The 16429-nt window shown below is 52.9% G+C and overlaps 2 protein-coding genes across 3 annotated transcripts; both read left to right on the plus strand.

The window, feature by feature from the left end:
• Positions 1-836: 836 nt before the first annotated feature.
• On the plus strand, positions 837-6242 carry SNAI3 (snail family transcriptional repressor 3). The gene is made up of 3 exons (XM_026686284.2): positions 837-933; positions 3396-4013; positions 4944-6242. Exons 1-3 carry the CDS (start codon positions 852-854, stop codon positions 5126-5128), a joined length of 885 nt encoding a protein of 294 aa, XP_026542069.2. The 5' UTR covers positions 837-851; the 3' UTR covers positions 5129-6242.
• Positions 6243-9376: 3134 nt separating this feature from the next.
• Positions 9377-16234, plus strand: MVD (mevalonate diphosphate decarboxylase). Of its 2 annotated transcripts, none has more exons than XM_087971376.1 (10): positions 9377-9576; positions 10112-10449; positions 11068-11182; positions 11946-12098; positions 12556-12755; positions 12921-12995; positions 13534-13752; positions 14092-14207; positions 14649-14757; positions 15897-16234. In XM_087971376.1, exons 2-10 carry the CDS (start codon positions 10357-10359, stop codon positions 15975-15977), a joined length of 1161 nt encoding a protein of 386 aa, XP_087827502.1. In that variant the 5' UTR covers positions 9377-9576; positions 10112-10356; the 3' UTR covers positions 15978-16234. The 2 variants fall into 2 exon arrangements, with proteins under 2 accessions (XP_087827502.1, XP_026542071.1); XM_026686286.2 differs by having other exon boundaries at positions 10379-10449.
• Positions 16235-16429: the final 195 nt, after the last annotated feature.

A 16429-nucleotide genomic window follows, 5' to 3' on the forward strand; every position in this document is an offset into this window, starting at 1 on the left:
AGGGGAAAACCGCCCCCAGGGCTGGGCTGGTACTTCAAGAAGAAACGGAAGCAGAGGAACTCCGTGGCCAGGTGAGTGAGCTGGCTGGGATGGGCTCCTGCTGCAAACCCCACCCTGCCTTTCTCAATCCTGGCAACTTCAAGGACCCCTCCCAGTGCAAGGGGCTCTTCTGAATCCATGGAAGTTGGTGGAGCAGATTGCAAGCCCAAACCCAGGAGTACAAGTTTTCTTTAAGGAAGCAAATGTCTTCTGTAGGATATTGAGGTGGAATGTTAGCCCAAATTCAAGTCCCCTCAGCTCCCCCCCGTTTTACCACAGTCCTGGCGTCCAGTGGGTTCCCTCGGTTGGTGCAAATCGGTGCCAAAGACGGGAGGCCAGCCCAGTTTTTCATCCGCTCATCCATCCTGAATGCTGGTTGCTCTTTGGGCTGCTCTCCCCTCGGTGCATCGGCCTGTGGGAAAACCCTGGAAAAAGTTCGGCTCTTTCGGGTCGGTCTCTTTTTGTGGTGTTGCAGAAGTCTCTCTCCCCAACGCTTCCCCCAAATCCTGCACTGGTCCTTCAGACGCACCTCCCTCTCCCCCTTTGCGCAAAGTGTGGGGGTGATGAGGAGCAACGAGGGGTGCGCCTCCCTCCGCCCAAATGATGGGCCCCGAGTCCGAGCTGGACCCTGCTGGGGAGGACTGGAGGGGTCTCCCTCCCGCAGCCCGGCCTTTTGCACCTGCCGGGGAAGGGGCGGCGCGGCGGAGGCCCCGGCCGGCCCTCGGGCGGCGGTTGGCTGGCGGCGGGACCATGCTAATGAGGCCGCGGCTTTATGCCACCTGCCCGGCCGGCAGACCCACCGCCCGCCTGCCATGCCGCGCTCCTTCCTGGTCAAGAAGCCCCGCAGCAGCCGCCGCGTCCCCAACTACGGCCAGCTGGAGACCAGCCGCCAAGGTAAGCGGCGCCCGGCCGGCCGCCCCCGCCGGTCCCTCCGCCTGCCTGCCGGCCGTCCCAGGCGCCCCGCGGGTGTCCGTGTTGCCCGGCCCGCAGAAGAGCCCGGGCAGGAGGCGGCGGGCGGGCTCTGCCTTCTGGCCAAGCGGGAGGCTCCTTTCGAGGCGGCCCCTGGAGAGCGGTTCCCCCGAGCCCGTCGGGCCCCGTCGGCGGAGCTGCGAGAGGCTGGGAGCCGCGGGACTTTCCTCCGCTTCGCTTCTCCTGCGGTCTTTCTGTCCCGGGGCTCCGCCGGCTGCGCTCTCGGGGCTTGGCGGGTTCCCGGGAAGGCAGCGCTGCCCGGCGCCGGAGCTCCTCCTAGGCGGGAGTTTCTCCGAGGAGAAGCGACAACAGGTGGAAGGTTTTAGTTAGAGCAACCGCGGAACCGGGCAAGAGAGATGCTGTGGCGGAGGAGGGAAGCCGGCTTGCAAGCAGACGGATCCAAAGTTCCAAATGATGTTCGGGGAATTTCATAAGCCGAGGCTGTTTTCCCTCTCAAAAAGGACGATAAATGAAGTAGATAAATGAAGAGGCTTCAGTGCCCTAAAAACCCTGAAGGTGGTGGGAATTTTCCCACATCTAGATCGCCTCTGCACATGCTCCGAGGCAGCCTCCAAAATAACAGCCCGGGCCTTGTTGCACAGCCCACCGTGCCAGGACGGGTGATGCAGGCTGTGGCCCCTGAGACTGTGGGGCTTTCTGGGTTTTTCTGGGTTCCGTTGCAATCGCCATTGGTGGCCTTCAACTCTCATCCCAGCCCCACTCAGCTGCCAATGTCTAAAGTGGACTTTTCCTGCTTTTCACTCTTTTATTAATTTCCTGTTGGGTTTAGACATGCAGTGCACCTTATTTGCATTCTTAATTCTGAGTGTGTGTATTAAAATTGGTGTCTGCCTGCAAAGAAACAAAATTGTTTTCCTGTTGTAATTTTCGGCTGACTCAAAGATAGGCACCGAGTACTGTTTTAACTCAGCAGCAGAGGAATTTTGGAAGACTCAATGCAGCAGAACAGGAAAACTAGGCATTTAAAAAAAAAATGGGGTGCAGAGTGAGGGCATTCGTGATCGACAAAGAGCTGGCGGGTTTCCAACTGAGAGAGCTTGCAAAGACCAGAAGGAGGGTGTGGTGCTCTGAGGATACTAGTGGTTTACAGAGAGTCCAAGAAAGGCTAGGTTTGATCTCTGCTTGTTGGGCTACATGCATGGAAGATGGCTTGAGCTCCAGTGGGCTGGCCAGCCATCCTGTAACCCCTACATTGGTGAAGATGGACCCTGGGCCCCTACCTCCCCCTCCCCCCCCATGGATTCTGCCCCCTCGGTGTTTCTGAATGTAAATGTTTCCAAGAGAACAGGCTGTGTGGCATTTACCCTTCTTCACTTTTTCATACCCTGGAAAAGAATGCAAATTCAACTGGAATGCAGAATATTTTCCAACGTACCAGAGAGGGTGTGTGATAGGGTGGCCTGGAGATATTTAAAATATTCCAAGTGCTTTCTCTTTGGTGTAAGATCCTGTTTGATTTATAACAGTCATAAGAGGGACTTGAGAATATTATGGCAGGCGATACCACCTTGGCCCATCAAAGCAAGGCTTCAGCTGGGGGTGTCCTCCGTGCACATTTTGGATCTTTGCTTTTTTTTTTTTTTTTTTAAAGGCAACTTTGACCTTCAGGCACGCGTGATTCTCATGGTGAGTTTATTACTCAACTCTGTTTTTTCACCTCCTTGCAAAGATGTTCATCAGAAGAAGCCACGAAGAGAGGTGTCTGCTCCAAGGGAAGAGCCCTGGAAGTGGGTTTTTGGATTAAAAGCACCACCCTTGGCTGCAGGAACTGCAGCCTCCATCTTTCCTTCTTAGGAACAAAGCCAGTACAGGCTGTGGAGATAAGTTAAGCTAGGAAACAGCTTGCTTAGAATAAAAGCAGGAACATTTTCCCCGGGAGTAGAATTTATGAGATATAAGGTACTTAGCAAAGGTCTCCCAATTCATGTTCAGCGCACCCCAGGCCGATATTAGGATGGGCAGCAGTTGACCTTGGCTAAGGCTTAAGCAGGATCAGACCTAACTGGGAACTGGTCCTTAGATGGGAGAGCTATAATCTGCCTGGGGGCATTACGCTGCCTTCGGTTGCTGCTGAGAAAGTGAGAGCCTGCCTTGGAACGCTCCATTTGCAGGCTCAGCAAGTTTCCATTTGCAAGTGTTTGTGCAGAAGGTCAAGGAAAAGGGTCTGGAGGGGTCTAGATGGGAAGTCCCAAAGGTACTTTTTCAAGAGGCAACTGGACTTTCTAGGCTTCCCAGAAAGTCCAGTTGCCTCTCGGAAAAAAACCTTTGGGACAACCATGACCTGAACGACTGAGAATCTAGACCTCTAGAAGGGAAGGCAGGAATACCACGTTGGTCAACTTCTTCTGTGTTGTTTCCATCCCCAGAATGCAACAGGCCAAGTCACACCTGGATGACATGTTCCTTTTCTATCCAGGAGGCTACGCCCTGCCCCTCCACATCCCGCGAAGCCAGCCCTCTGAGGAACCACAGTTCTCCTTCTTCCGCAAGCCTCTCCTCACCTCTTCTGCAGAGCCGGGAGGCCAAAGAGCAGCTCGCCTTGAACCTCCCAAGTGGGGAGAGGGCTGGAGGCAGCCGGGGGTCATCCACCCCTCTCCGGGATAACCCCAACAACCTCAATCTCCCACCGGCCTTCGGCCTGCCGCCCTGGAGGACGTGCTCTAGTCTGGGTGGTCACCTGGAGGAGGTAGAAGGACAGCAGCTGCCAGCTGAGCCTGACCCTCTGGAGAGGTTCACATGCTTGGATTGCCACAAGCCCTACAGCACTTTCTCCGGCCTGGCCCGGCACCGGCAGCAGGGCTGCAAGCCGCAAGCTGCAGCGACCACCAGGTTCTTCAGCTGCAAATACTGCAACAAGGGGTACACCAGCTTGGGGGCTCTCAAGATGCACATCCGGACTCACACACTGCCCTGCGTGTGCAAGATTTGTAGCAAAGCCTTTTCCCGGCCTTGGTTGCTGCAGGGACACATCCGGACACACACAGGTGAGGGAGAAAGATCACAGGAAAGAAGGGGAGAGGGCCTTGCACACTGCTGCAATGCAACCCAAGCTGGAGTGCAAACACATCTGTGGAAGGTTGCATGAGCACTGAAGTTGTCTTCTAGGGACCCAGGATGGCATCAAAGGTGGTTCTCTTTGCAGCATTAGGCTTACAGCATTCCTGCAAAGCGGAGGCAGCATTGGTGCACCAAATTCACCCAGAGGGTTTTGTAATGGATCATTGGTCTATTATGGTTCTCCTGTTCAATATCTGACTTTGGATTCTTTGCCCTCCCCTGCAGGGCAGTGGGCGCCTACTCAGAAAATCACCGGTTCTGCTAAATGGCACGAACCAAGTTTAAATCGTGGTTTTAAAAACAGATTCTAGGGTTGATGTCTGTAGTGAGTGAATAGCTGGGTTATGCCTGTGCCTTTTTTGGGGAGTGGGTGGGTGGGTGGGGTGCTGAAATTGAATAGCCCTTGTGACCAAAATCTGTGGTCACCAGAAACCAGACACTCCTGTAGCGCCGTCACAATCACTGGCTGAATTAAAGATTGCTCGATAAGGCACAAATGTCTGGCTTCTCTTAGCAACCAGATTTCATTTTGCACCCCTGCTTTATGGAATGTTCCCCCGTTTGCCGCATGGGGCATGTAACATACCTGTAATTAGGTACATGGGCCTCTTTTTGCACAATGTTTCTGTAGCATTCAGTGCTTCTACAAGTAGTTCTCAACTTACAATTGTAATGGAATCTGCCCATCACAGCTGTAGGTCACAAAACAGGTCACCTAAGTGACCAACCCAACTCATAACCTTTTTTGTGTGTGTGATGGTCATCAAATGAACTCATGGTTCTCTTTAGGGCGGTTGGCACTCAGCCCCTGCCCCTGCATGCCCCACCTAGCCTCACCTGTCTGCATTCCTTCCCAGGTGAGAAGCCCTATTCCTGCTCCCACTGCAGCCGAGCCTTTGCTGACCGCTCCAATCTCCGTGCTCATCTGCAGACCCATTCGGAGGTCAAGAGGTACCAGTGCTGCGCCTGCTTAAAGACCTTCTCCCGGATGTCGCTGCTTTTGCGGCACAAGGAGGCCGCATCCTGTGCCACAGCATCCTGAGGCTGGCAGAGACAGAGAAGCTTTGGATGAGTGAAGGCAGACCTGCAATTTGGAGGCCGGCTGCATCCTGCAGCAGGAGTCGGTGATCTGACTGGGCCTACCTTTGCTCCAAATAAAGCAGTAAAAGGAGTTGTGTCCTCAGATGACTTTAAATTCCTTCTGTGAATTGCTCTTGGTGCGATGGCATCTTCTGGGCTCCAGGATGGTTTCATCACTTGAGCACCAGAGACCATGTTCCCCAGCTGGCTTCCTTCCAGGCCCCATGCTGGAGAGGTGCTCAGAAGCATCAATGCATTCACTGTCTGCTTCGTTCTGCTATTCTTGGCATTAAACACTGCTCATCTCCCACTTCTGGCCTGAATTTTTTGTGGCTTTTCCGGATGCTGATGAATCTCTGCCATCGTGACAACTCCCTTGCCAGAGCACATGGCAGGTCTGCCGGTTGCGCGGGAGGACAAGATGGGGGAGGGCTTCCTCCCTAACAAACTCGGAGAAAAGTGTTGCTTAGTAGGATCTTCTCTGGTCAAGTCAAATCCACTCCAGGGAGAGGCAGCCCATTCACAGAATTCGGGGGAAACCCACCAGGGTCTTCCCAAGAGGCTGAGTCTTCGTTGGTTTACCAGCAATCCTTCCTTCCTTTGCCCCTTTGGGAGAGGCCAAGGTTAAGCTAAGAAAAAGGAGACGGGATGAGCTTTACCACCAAATTTCAGGAATACTTTGAAATAGATCTGTTGACATTTTGAATGGCCCCAATTGGGGTTTTAATTGAATGCAAAGGTGTGGCCAGCAGAGTGGGAAGTTTGGAGCAGTTAGCATGAAAAAAGGACCTGGGTTGACTAAACTGCATGTAGATATTTTTTCCTGGTCTTTTCAGATATGAGGTTGGTTTGTTTTTTCCACCCTGGATTTCTTGGAAGGAATCTGGTTGGTCTCTGCTGAAGGCAGAGTATTTCTTTTATTCATTTCTGCCTGCCAGAGTCTGGCAGAGTCTTCCCAGAGCATCCAAATTTGAACTGGCTGGTTTTTTTGTTTTTTGTTTTGATAGATGCTGTGATCTTTCCGTCTGTGCATAAACAACGGAGCAAAAATAAAATTAAACAGGTGACATTCGGCAGATTGTCTTCCCCCTGTTCATTTTCTTCTGGACTCCACGCTTGGTGTCAGTCCTTCTTGGAAGGAATTTGCGTTCAGACAAGGGGTCTGTGCAATGATTTCCTTTTCATTTAAAAGGCAAATAAAATGAAAGGCCGTGTTCATCAAGATGCAACCAAGTTTTTTGAGGCTACCCCCAAGGGACTATTTCAAAGCCAAAATCGAGAGAAAAATTCTACCTGGTTGCTTTTCCTCATGGGAAAGCTTGTCAGTGCAATCCACGTTTTTCACCCACCCATGAGAGTGTTTTCCCCATTTTTCCCCCCAGGAGAACATCTGGAGCATTTCTGTGCTTCTGTTGCTATCAAAGGGCCTAAAACAAGGTGGGAGATGTTTGTGCCACTTGAAGTCAGCAGTGAGGTCAGCCTGGCAGAGTGGGGAAGCAACAGGAATATTTATAGCCTTCCCCGTGGCCGGAGAACATAAATAGGACTCTGAGATGCCTAAAGCAAGCTGCGTTGTAAACTCCGCACTATTTTGAGCTGCAAAAGTTCTAAAAACAGCTCTTCCACCTGTTGTGAGGAGGGCCAGAGCAGGAAAGTATGTTGCTGCTTCTAAAATAAGCCAAATGTTTTTCCCTCTTACTCGCAGCAGATGGAAAGTGCTGGTAAATATAGCAGCAGGGCAAAGGTGGGCACCCGAGACCCCCACCTGCTGATTTGCCAGCAGCGAGGGGAATGCGAGGATCAGATGAGTGAGTCTGTTTTTCCATTCTGCTTCGGTGGCCTGAAGCTGGGAAGCACAGGAGGCACCATCTGGGCTCTTGTTTTGGTTCCTTCTTGGTCCACAAAAGCTGGCCGAGAAGAAAACCGACCCACTCCCACTTCTCAGATCAAGGATTGAGAATTTTAAAAAAGCCTGTTTGTTTGCATTTGGAGTCATTTCTGCTGAGCTCTCTCCCCAAAGTCTATCTGCCTTCCTGGGGTAAAGGCAGCTGGGGTTGTAGAAAGTCCTGAGTTCAAATCTTAACTCTGCCCAGCCACCAGGGCTCACCTACCGTACTTAAATAGAGAATGTTTATAGTTTAGGATTGATATGAGGACGGGTGGGTGGTTTTCTTGCAGACATTTCAATAGTCAGCTTCATTCACACACTGTACTGTAACATGTGAAGTTTATTAAATTGTTGGGTGATTTTGTTTTGATCAGGGTTGGTCTGATGTATAAATTCAGTCTTTTGGTTGGACTATAATTCAGTGTTTAGTGATTGATTGCACGCCATCAAGTCGTTCTCAACTTGTAGTGAACGCACAGATTTTCTGCACGATTTCTTCCCAGTCTGGTACTTTAGGTCTTCCAATAGTAGTTTTTTAGTACAAACGGTAGAGTAAATATGGTATGCTGTACAAACCAACTTTTGATTGATGTTGACACGGATACAATCCCATTTCAATTCACAATTATAGGATAAAATAACATAAGATTGCTTTCTGAAGCCCTGTTTTTTTTAAAATGTTTCCCGCCCAAGAAAAGATATTTCTTCACTACAGGAGTGGATTTTATAGTTAGAAATTGGATACAAACTCTCTTTCAGAGAGGAAGTGATGTTATAAATGTTATTTATTTATTCAGTTTCTATTTACTGCCCAACTCAAGCAAGTGACTCTTACCAGGTTCTGGTGTAAATGGACACTCTTGGCCACATTAATATAGAACTTCAGAGATTCTTCTTCTCTAAAGTCTTCCGGCTGTCCCCAAGGAGGCTGGCTGAAGGGGAAATGGAGGATCTGCTCTGTGGGACGAGATAACAAGGGCAGGCCCCGATGTCATGGGGGAGTGGGAAACACGTCCAGTCTAAGAAAAGTGCAATGACCTTAATTTACGGGCTCTGGGTTAGGAGCCAGGTACATCAAGTGGAGCTTTGAAACAGGAGAGGAGGAGGGTTGGCTGATGGGTGCCGAGATCTTTCCAGCTTAAGTTTCTTTTTCCCATGACAAATGGAAAAGCAGCCCTCCCCTTAAATGCCAGCCCCAGAAATAGCCCTGCCCGCCTCTGGCCGAGGAAGTCGCTCCGGCCCCGGGGCCAAGCAAGAGGCCGCCCCTTCCTACCCATCTGGCCTTGGCCGGCAGGGCGGTCTATCTATAGCCGGCCGGGCGCCCCGCGTGGAACCGAGCCCGGCCCCGCCTGGGTGCCGCTCGCGCCGGGGATGCCGAGCAGGTGGAAAGACCGCGGGGGCGGAGAGTTGCCCCCGCGGAGTCCTCGCCGGGAGAAAACAGGCGCGGGGCTTGAGCCGCGAGAAGGGAGGGAAGGGTATCTCCCTGGAAGGGAGGCGGGTTCGGGAGAGCGAAACGTCTCTGCGGGCTCTCAGCCACGCAGATCCCCGATGTCCCGAAGGGGCTTCCACCCCCCCCCCGCCACAAAACAAGGCCACTGGACCTCGCCCCGAAGAGGCGAGGTCAAGAGCCCGAGAGAGTCCCGCTGCCTCTGGGAGGAGAACGAGGCGGACGTCGAGGTCCACCGGCTCCCAGCCGGGCCGGGGCTGAAAGGGCGCCAGGCGGGTCTCCACACCGCCCTGAGAGCCCCCCACCCCCATCCAGCTGCGGGTCTCCGCCAGGCAGAGGTCCCCCCAGCACTGCATGCTGCACCCCGCTCGGAGAAGCGCCTCGTCCGCCTCACTGCGTGCCCCGCTCCCTCCCCCCGCCAGGCTGCACCGGGGCAGCGGAGAAGAAGCGGCGCCGCGACCCTCCGCGAGGGGGAAAGGAGGAGACGGGAAAGAGCCGCGTCTCTGCAAGCGAAGGAAGACGCGGCGGCGGTAAAGAGCCCGGCCGGGGCGAACGCAACCGAGCATGCGCGCACGTGGGGGGTGCTGTGCTGTGCCTCTCCTGCCCTGGCGCCGGTGCCACGCGGGAAGCCGCCCGAGTTGGAAACCTCTCCCGCTCCCACCAAGCCCCGAAGGTTCCGGCCTGGAATGAGGCGAGCCGGCGGCCCCATCGTCCGACGCACTCCGATTGGCTGAGAGCGGCGGCCGGAGGAGGCGGGGAGCGCGCTGATTGGGCGGCGCGGCCACAGCTGGAGCGGCGCGAGCCAATGGCGGGCGGGGAGGCGTGTTGCTTGCTTCGGCTGGGACACGTGTGGGGGAGGAGGAGGAGGAGGAGGTGGGGGACGCGGGCTCCGATCCCAGTAAGGGCGGACTGGGCGGACTGGGACGGGAGCGCGAGCGCTGGGCAGGCCGGGCCAGGGTCCTGCTGAGGAAGGGAACGGCGGCGGCGGCGGTCATGAGTCCGCCCGTGGCCGGAGAGAAGCGGCCGGCTCTGGTCACCTGCACGGCGCCGGTCAACATCGCGGTGGTCAAGTACTGTGAGTGGCTGCGTGGAGCCCGCGAAGGGCCCGGGGTGGTTTTCCAGGAGGGCTGGTGATGCTGGTGAAGGCGGCTTGGATGGGGGACCACCAGGAGATCCCCAGTCAGAGCTGCAGGTGGGATCAGGAGGTGGAAATGCAGCGGGGGGAGGGGAGACCGAGGGGGCTCCAAGAGGCTCTTGCTGTCAGTATGATGAAAAAAACACCTTTCCCTGCAGGAAAGAGGGGCTGGGAACCCCAAGGAGGCGTGAATCAAGGGCCAGGAAGAGCAAGGAGAAATCAAACGAGCCCTCTTGAAGAAGGCTTAAAGGGGCCAATTGCTTTTACGAACATGGGTGCCAGATACGGAGAAATTGGTGTCTTAGGCTATAATCTTCTGTACTTCCTTCGCAATAAATATACCTGCATCTGAGTGCAGAGGATGAATTGGCTGGAGGGAGATGTGAGCCCAGTTTAAACGAACCAGGTTGAAATTATCTGCATTTTTATTTAGGAGCAGATCCACTGAGTATTTGTTTGTTGAATGTACCTGTAGACTCTGAAGCAATATGTGGAACATCTGGTTTTCCATGGTAAAACCCGCTCTGGGAGCCAAATCGATAGAGAGATCAGGAGAAGGAGGAAGATCCTTCACAAATAATAGCTTTGCCTGCAAGCTGTAATTAAAGGCCAGAAAACAGGTTGGAGCGGCTCTGTCAGTCTCCCGGTTTATGAGGTTCTCCGTCCGTGGAAGGTTCAGGGAGCTGCCCTGCGGTGCTGCGTTTGTCCCCAGTTCAAGCCATGTCCTTCTTTCCTCATCCAGGGGGAAAGCGAGACGAAAAGCTGATCCTGCCTGTTAATTCATCCCTCAGCGTCACCCTGCACCAAGATCAGGTTGGTGCCAGACTCTCACAAGTGGCCCGTTTTGTTTGGGGTGACCGACTTCTGCCTGCAGACCGAACGTGGTTGAAGGAAGCTCTGTGGCCTTAGGACAGGGGTCCCCAAACACGGCAACTTGTGGACTTCAACTCCCAGAATTCCCCAGCCAGCATAGTTTACTCTCTTGTAATCCCCTCCTCTGCAATATCTCTCCACTTTAGGAGATTAAGAGAGAAAAAAAGCAGGCATGGCTGGCTGGAGAATTCTGGGAGTTGAAGTCCACAAGTCTTCAAGTTGCGAAGTTTGGAGGCCTCTGCCTTAGGACCACTTAAAACCCCTTTAAGAGCTGCAATTTTAACTGAAAATCCTGTCAAGGTTGCTTCTGCTCTTCTTCCTCCTTCATTTCTGGGAGCTGCCCTCTTTGGCTGCCCTATTGTTGCCATTGCCACTTCATTTAACGTTTGGAGGCAGGTGATGAGATCCCCTCACTCATGAACCACTAGAAGAGAGCCAGTGGCTTAACGGGATAATCCAGTGAGGGTGGATTCTTGGAACGCCCAGAGGCTTTGTGGGCTTCCTCACACTTGCTCCAGGCTGGAGGTCTGACCTGCCGTGGCTTCTGTTCTGTTACAGCTGAAAACAACCACCACAGCCGCTCTCAGCCGGGACTTCACGGAGGACCGCCTCTGGCTGAATGGGGAGCCGGCTGACATCGAACAGCCCCGTCTCCAGACCTGCCTGCGGGAAAGTAAGCGCAGGGCCGCCCAGCTTGGCTTCTGAATGTTCTGGTGTTTCTGATTCTTTGTTTTGAAGGCCTGAGCGCCAGTGAGCAGGGCCTGTTTCTTTTGCCCTGAGGATTTCCACTGGACACAGAAACTGAGTTCAGCCCAAGGAGTCACCTTGCTTTGGATGGCAGATAGAGACGCTGCATAATTGGATGCTTTTATTATGAAGAATATTGTTTTAAATGCCTTTCTCTGTAGTAGCAGTAGCAAACTTTATTACAGTATTTGACCAGCTCAGAACCCCTAGCCCCCTTAGTGAAGGGAGATACCCAGGATGATAGTTGCTGGGTGAGACACAGCATAGAGGAAATGTCTAACCATGTGTTAAGGCAAGGGTCTTCCAACTTGACAGTTTTAAGGCTTGTGGACTTCAACTCCCAGAATTCCTGAGCTAACATGACTGGAGGAGGAATTCTGGGAGTTGAAGTCCACGAGTCTTAAAACTGTCAAATTGGAAGACCTCTGGATTAAGGTCTTGGGATTTAAGAGCTGAACAGCAGTGAAGCTTACCAGATGTGGCTGATGCAATAAGAATGAATCAGCATAGCATGGGTATTTCCCTTTAAGACTGGGGATGGGTTCTATCCCTTTAAGAGGTGTTTATATAAGAGGCAGCCATTAGAGGGCATATTCTCTCTCCTTGTGTCCTGTATTCATTGCAGAGTTCAGCAACCTTAGCTCCCTTCTCTCTCTCATTCTCTCTCTCATTCTCTCTCTCTCTCTCAGTCCGTCGCCTGGCTAGGAAGCGCCATGGTGAGAGAAATGGGGGTGACGAGGGGGACCTCCCTCCTCTGAGCTACAAAGTCCACATAGCCTCGGAGAACAATTTCCCCACTGCGGCGGGCTTGGCCTCTTCTGCTGCTGGCTATGCCTGCCTGGGTAAGTGAAGCTGGTCCCAGTGGGGGCCCTGGGGGTCAGACCGGGGGGGTCTTCGAGATTCCTGGCTTTGTGATTTGCCTCCTTGTTGTGGCTGGGAAGGAGTGGCAGCCACGGACAGAAAGCGGATGGGGGAGGTTGAGACCCGAAGTGGTGGCTTCGTGGCATGTGGGCTGGGGTTGCTGATTAAAGTCCAGCCAGCCATGCCTGCTTCCAGGAGGCCCCCTCTAGCCCCCTCCAGGGCGTTTCCACCATCCTTGGACTCTTCTGCGTACTGCACAGTGTGCTCTATGATCCCTTTCTCAAGGGCTGCCAGTTCTAATCTGGGCTGGACTCCGCCTCCCATATGCCACAGCCCAGAAACATTTATTTGGGGAGTTCTGCCCCCAAACCTCCTAAGGGTGCGGCCCCCGGGAGAAGTTCTGCTGTGGGACCGGCTGCCCTCTCGCTTCCCTTCCAGTCTACACTCTGGCCCAGCTCTACGGCGTGGAGGGGGACCTGTCCGAAATTGCTCGCCAGGGCTCTGGGAGCGCCTGCCGGAGTATGTTTGGGGGCTTCGTGCAGTGGGTGATGGGGAGCGATGCCGACGGCAAAGACAGCGTGGCCCAACAGGTGGCGCCAGAGACGCACTGGCCGGAGCTGCGAGTCCTGATCCTGGTGGTGAGTCTGCGTTCCCTACCACGGAAACTAAAGCTGCCTAGTAGTTGGGCCCCGTTGCTTAGGGAGGTGGGGGAGGCCCCTTCTGCAGGACTGAGCGGCTGATGCTTCCTGCACCCGCCCCCCCCCCACCCCCCGTGGCTCCTCTTCCCCCTCCCTCCATGGCAGGTGAGTGCAGAGAAGAAGGCGGTGGGCAGCACGGCCGGAATGCAGACCAGTGTGAAGACCAGCCTCCTGTTGAAGGTAAGAGACACGGCTGCCCGGTCACAGAGCCCCCCTCCCCCTGATGTCAGGATTCTGGCAGTTACCCCCATTTCAATCCTGAGTCTCGAGCCAAACTTCAAAAGGATTTATTAGGAGTTAACATGCCGGCACTGCCTGGGGGTAGCCAACACTGAGGCACATCATTCATTGTCACCCTTGACCCTGGTTTTCCCCCTACCCCCCTTGGCTGTATCGTAATTCATATTCTCCAATGGGACACCTCCATAGCCCAGAGTCATCAGTCATGCTCTCCAGTTAGAATTTTGCACGGCAGAAACTTCAGTCACCTAGTTACTATCTTTGAAAACATCTATGGAATGCGCTTTCGGTTTTGGAAGTTGCCACGCTGCTCCCCCCTCCCTTTCTGTTGGCAACTCTAAAAAGACCATAGAAATGTTTTACGAGTTGAGAATCTGGTCCAACCAACCCTCCCCCACCGCCCAAGCAGGAGACTCTACACCATTTCAGGCAGATGGCAGTCCAGTCTCTTCCTGAAAGCCTCGTTGTCCTCTTCCAGCACCGTGCCGAGGCTGTGGTCCCGGAGCGCATGGCCCAGATGATCCAGCACATCCGGCAGAGGGATTTTGAGGCCTTTGGTCAGCTCACCATGAAGGACAGCAACCAGTTCCACGCCACCTGCTTGGACACCTTCCCGCCCATCTTCTACCTCAATGACACCTCCAAGCAAGTCATAGCCCTGGTGCACCGCTTCAACGCCCATCACGGGGAAACCAAAGTGCGTGGGGCTCTGTGGCGCCAGGGGTGAGGCGAGGGGACCCCCTGGGGCAGGCTGGCGATCCTCGTCTTTGGCCAGCAGGTCAAAGGGTCAAACCAAACCGAATCAAATGCTTTATTTGGCCAAGTGGGATTGGACACACAAGGAATTTGCCTCCGGTATAGAAGGTCTCGTTGTACGTGCAAAACAACCAAAAGTAAAGACGACAATAATATGGATAAATAATAGTGCTATAGCCATACAGCAGGGGTAAATACACACAGACAGCACTGTCTACTGTCTATGTGTAGAAAAACGATTCCATCTTTTATCTTTTTCTGACCCTGTGCTTGCTGACAGGTGGCCTATACGTTCGATGCCGGTCCCAACGCTGTCCTTTTCCTGCTGGATGAGACGCTGGAGGAATTTGTGGGAGTGGTCCAACACACCTTCCCTCCCAAGAGGAACGGAGACCAGTGAGTGAGCCCAGCTTTGCTGCTTATTTGGGAAGTCAGAGTAACCCACCTTGCGCCCCAAATTGTTTTTTAAAAGTAACGGATGTGGTCTTTGTTTATAATCCCTCCTACAAGTGCTTGTGGTTATTCCCCTGTCTGACTCTCTCTCTCTCTCTCTCTCTCTCTCTCTTTTTTTTTGCTTTAAACAATTTATTTCTTGATGTCAAAACAGTGTTTTCTTTTGGAAAATGTGCTTCAGGTTTTGCTGCCTTTTTGGCTCCTTCAGCCTATTTCTTTTGTCTTTCATCATTCACTTATTGTTAGATTTATATGCTGCCCATCCCACTGTCCAAAGAGACTGAGCTTGCAATAACACAAACACAGAAACAAAAAAATTAAGGTTTCCCTTATGGAGGTCAGGGTGGCCACAGATTTTAACTCCGGGGGTTTTTCTCCTCTTAGGTTTCTTAAGGGGCTCCCCGTGAAGGCAGCGAGTCCCTCGGAGGAGCTGCTGGCGGAGGTGGTCCGGGATCCTCTCCCAGGAGCCATCCGGTACTTGCTGATCACCAAGGTAGGGGCCTGTCCTGCTGGCTGCCAAGGGGCATCGAACACGAGGGCACCCTCCCTGCCAGGTGTTGGGGGAAATCAGGTGGCGGGGGGGCTCTGTCCATCCTGAGGACTGGCTTCCGTTTTATTGATCCTTGGGGTGGAGTTTGAGGGGTCCTTGGTGCTCCCTGAGCTGGGTTGCTTTCTTGCAGACCTTTCATTACCCAGCTAGGCCACCTCATCAGTGCTGTTAAGGAGTGGAGTTTGCTGTCAGTACTCCTTATACAGCACTGATGATGTTACCCAGTTTGGGTCATGAAAAGCCTGCCAAAAAACCACCAAGCTCAGAGACCACCCAGGACCCCTCATTTCAATCCTGAGCTACAAATATTTGGGGATATTCACCCTTTATTGGGGTGAAGTGTCTCTGGAGGCCCCATTAAGTGATTTTTAACTTTCCTTCCTTCCTCCAAATGCTGGTGCTGACTTTTCATCCAGACCAACATTCTCCCCCCCTCCCTTTTTTTTTTTGGCTTATTGGTTCTGTAAAGAAAAACAAATACTAGCCTGCACTTAAAACCCTTGGAGCCCATGGGCTGAAGGGTGGCATAGGTATGGGGTTAGGCTCCTGGTTTTTTTAAAAAAGACTTTACTTCCAGGTGTGTTAACCCTAGTCAGATGTCCTTGTGGGTCAACCTGCTGCCTAGCCACACCGGCATTTGGGAGATCTTATTTTTGGGCCTAGTGATCAGCCCCCCCTGTCCCTTCCCCCAGACCTGGCCATTTAAATCAAGGGCCCCCAAACTCTGCAACTTTAAGACTTGTGGACTTCAACTCCCAGGATTCCTGAGCTAACATGACTGGGGGAGGAATTCTGGGAGTGGAAGTCCACAAGCCTTAAAGCGGTCCAGTTTGAAGACCCCCTGATTAAAATGCAGGTGGATATAACAATAAGGAAATCTCGCAGAAAGCGTTTGGGTATTTATTTGGAATTGTTTTTGCATTGCTTCAGTCCCTGTTCAGATAGATAAATCATTAAACGTTATCAAAGTATCAAACGATAAAATGCAACTGATAGTTTTATAGCCCTCTTTCCCCTGGCGTTTCCTCTCCCCTGCCTGCTGTTTTGCTTCTTCCCCTTTTGTTTTTTTTCTCTTGGTTCAGCCCGGCCCAGGACCTTCGGTTGTGGACGATGGGAGCTGCCATCTCCTGGGAGAAGACGGGATGCCTGCAAGCAGCAGCTGAACCTGCTGCTCTCTGGGGCTGCCCCAGAGCCAGCCAGTTGCAGGAGGGAAGGCCGGGCTGACAGGTCGCCTTTGGCTGTGGCCCAAAGGGATCATATTTGAGGGTTTTTACCTGTCCTCATCGCCCGTTTCGTACTCGGCTTCTTGATTCGGCACCTCAAGTCTTGTGACCCCTATTTATATCAGTGAATACTCTTTCATTTCTTGGATACAATTTTATGATTAAGAGAGGTTTCTAAAATAAATGAGATCTTGCGCGTGGCTCTTTTGTGGAAGGTTTATCTCGGCTGTGGGCATCCCAGTTTGGGGGGGTGTCTCTGCCCGTTTTCTCTCATTGACATGCTGTCTTCCTCTCCCCTCCTCAAGTAAAAGTGCTTGAGGGGGGGTGGTTTCACCATTTTTGACAAGATGGAGCATAAAGTTAACTTAACGACACACAAATGTTCTCAGAGA

This window comes from Notechis scutatus, chromosome 9 (genome assembly GCF_049901735.1).
Source record: "Notechis scutatus isolate UNSWTSFEM ecotype Mainland chromosome 9, rNotScu1.2, whole genome shotgun sequence".
Classification (NCBI taxonomy): Eukaryota; Metazoa; Chordata; class Lepidosauria; order Squamata; family Elapidae; genus Notechis; species Notechis scutatus.

Coding starts and splice junctions, on each gene's coding strand:
- SNAI3 (XM_026686284.2), top strand. CDS start 852: ATGCCGCGCTCCTTCCTGGTCAAGAAGCCCCGCAGCAGCCGCCGCGTC. Junction 934..3,395: donor GCTGGAGACCAGCCGCCAAG/GTAAGCGGCGCC, acceptor TTCCATCCCCAG/AATGCAACAGGCCAAGTCAC. Junction 4,014..4,943: donor ACACATCCGGACACACACAG/GTGAGGGAGAAA, acceptor ATTCCTTCCCAG/GTGAGAAGCCCTATTCCTGC.
- MVD (XM_026686286.2), top strand. CDS start 9,495: ATGAGTCCGCCCGTGGCCGGAGAGAAGCGGCCGGCTCTGGTCACCTGC. Junction 9,577..10,378: donor CATCGCGGTGGTCAAGTACT/GTGAGTGGCTGC, acceptor TTCCTCATCCAG/GGGGAAAGCGAGACGAAAAG. Junction 12,099..12,555: donor TGCTGGCTATGCCTGCCTGG/GTAAGTGAAGCT, acceptor CTTCCCTTCCAG/TCTACACTCTGGCCCAGCTC.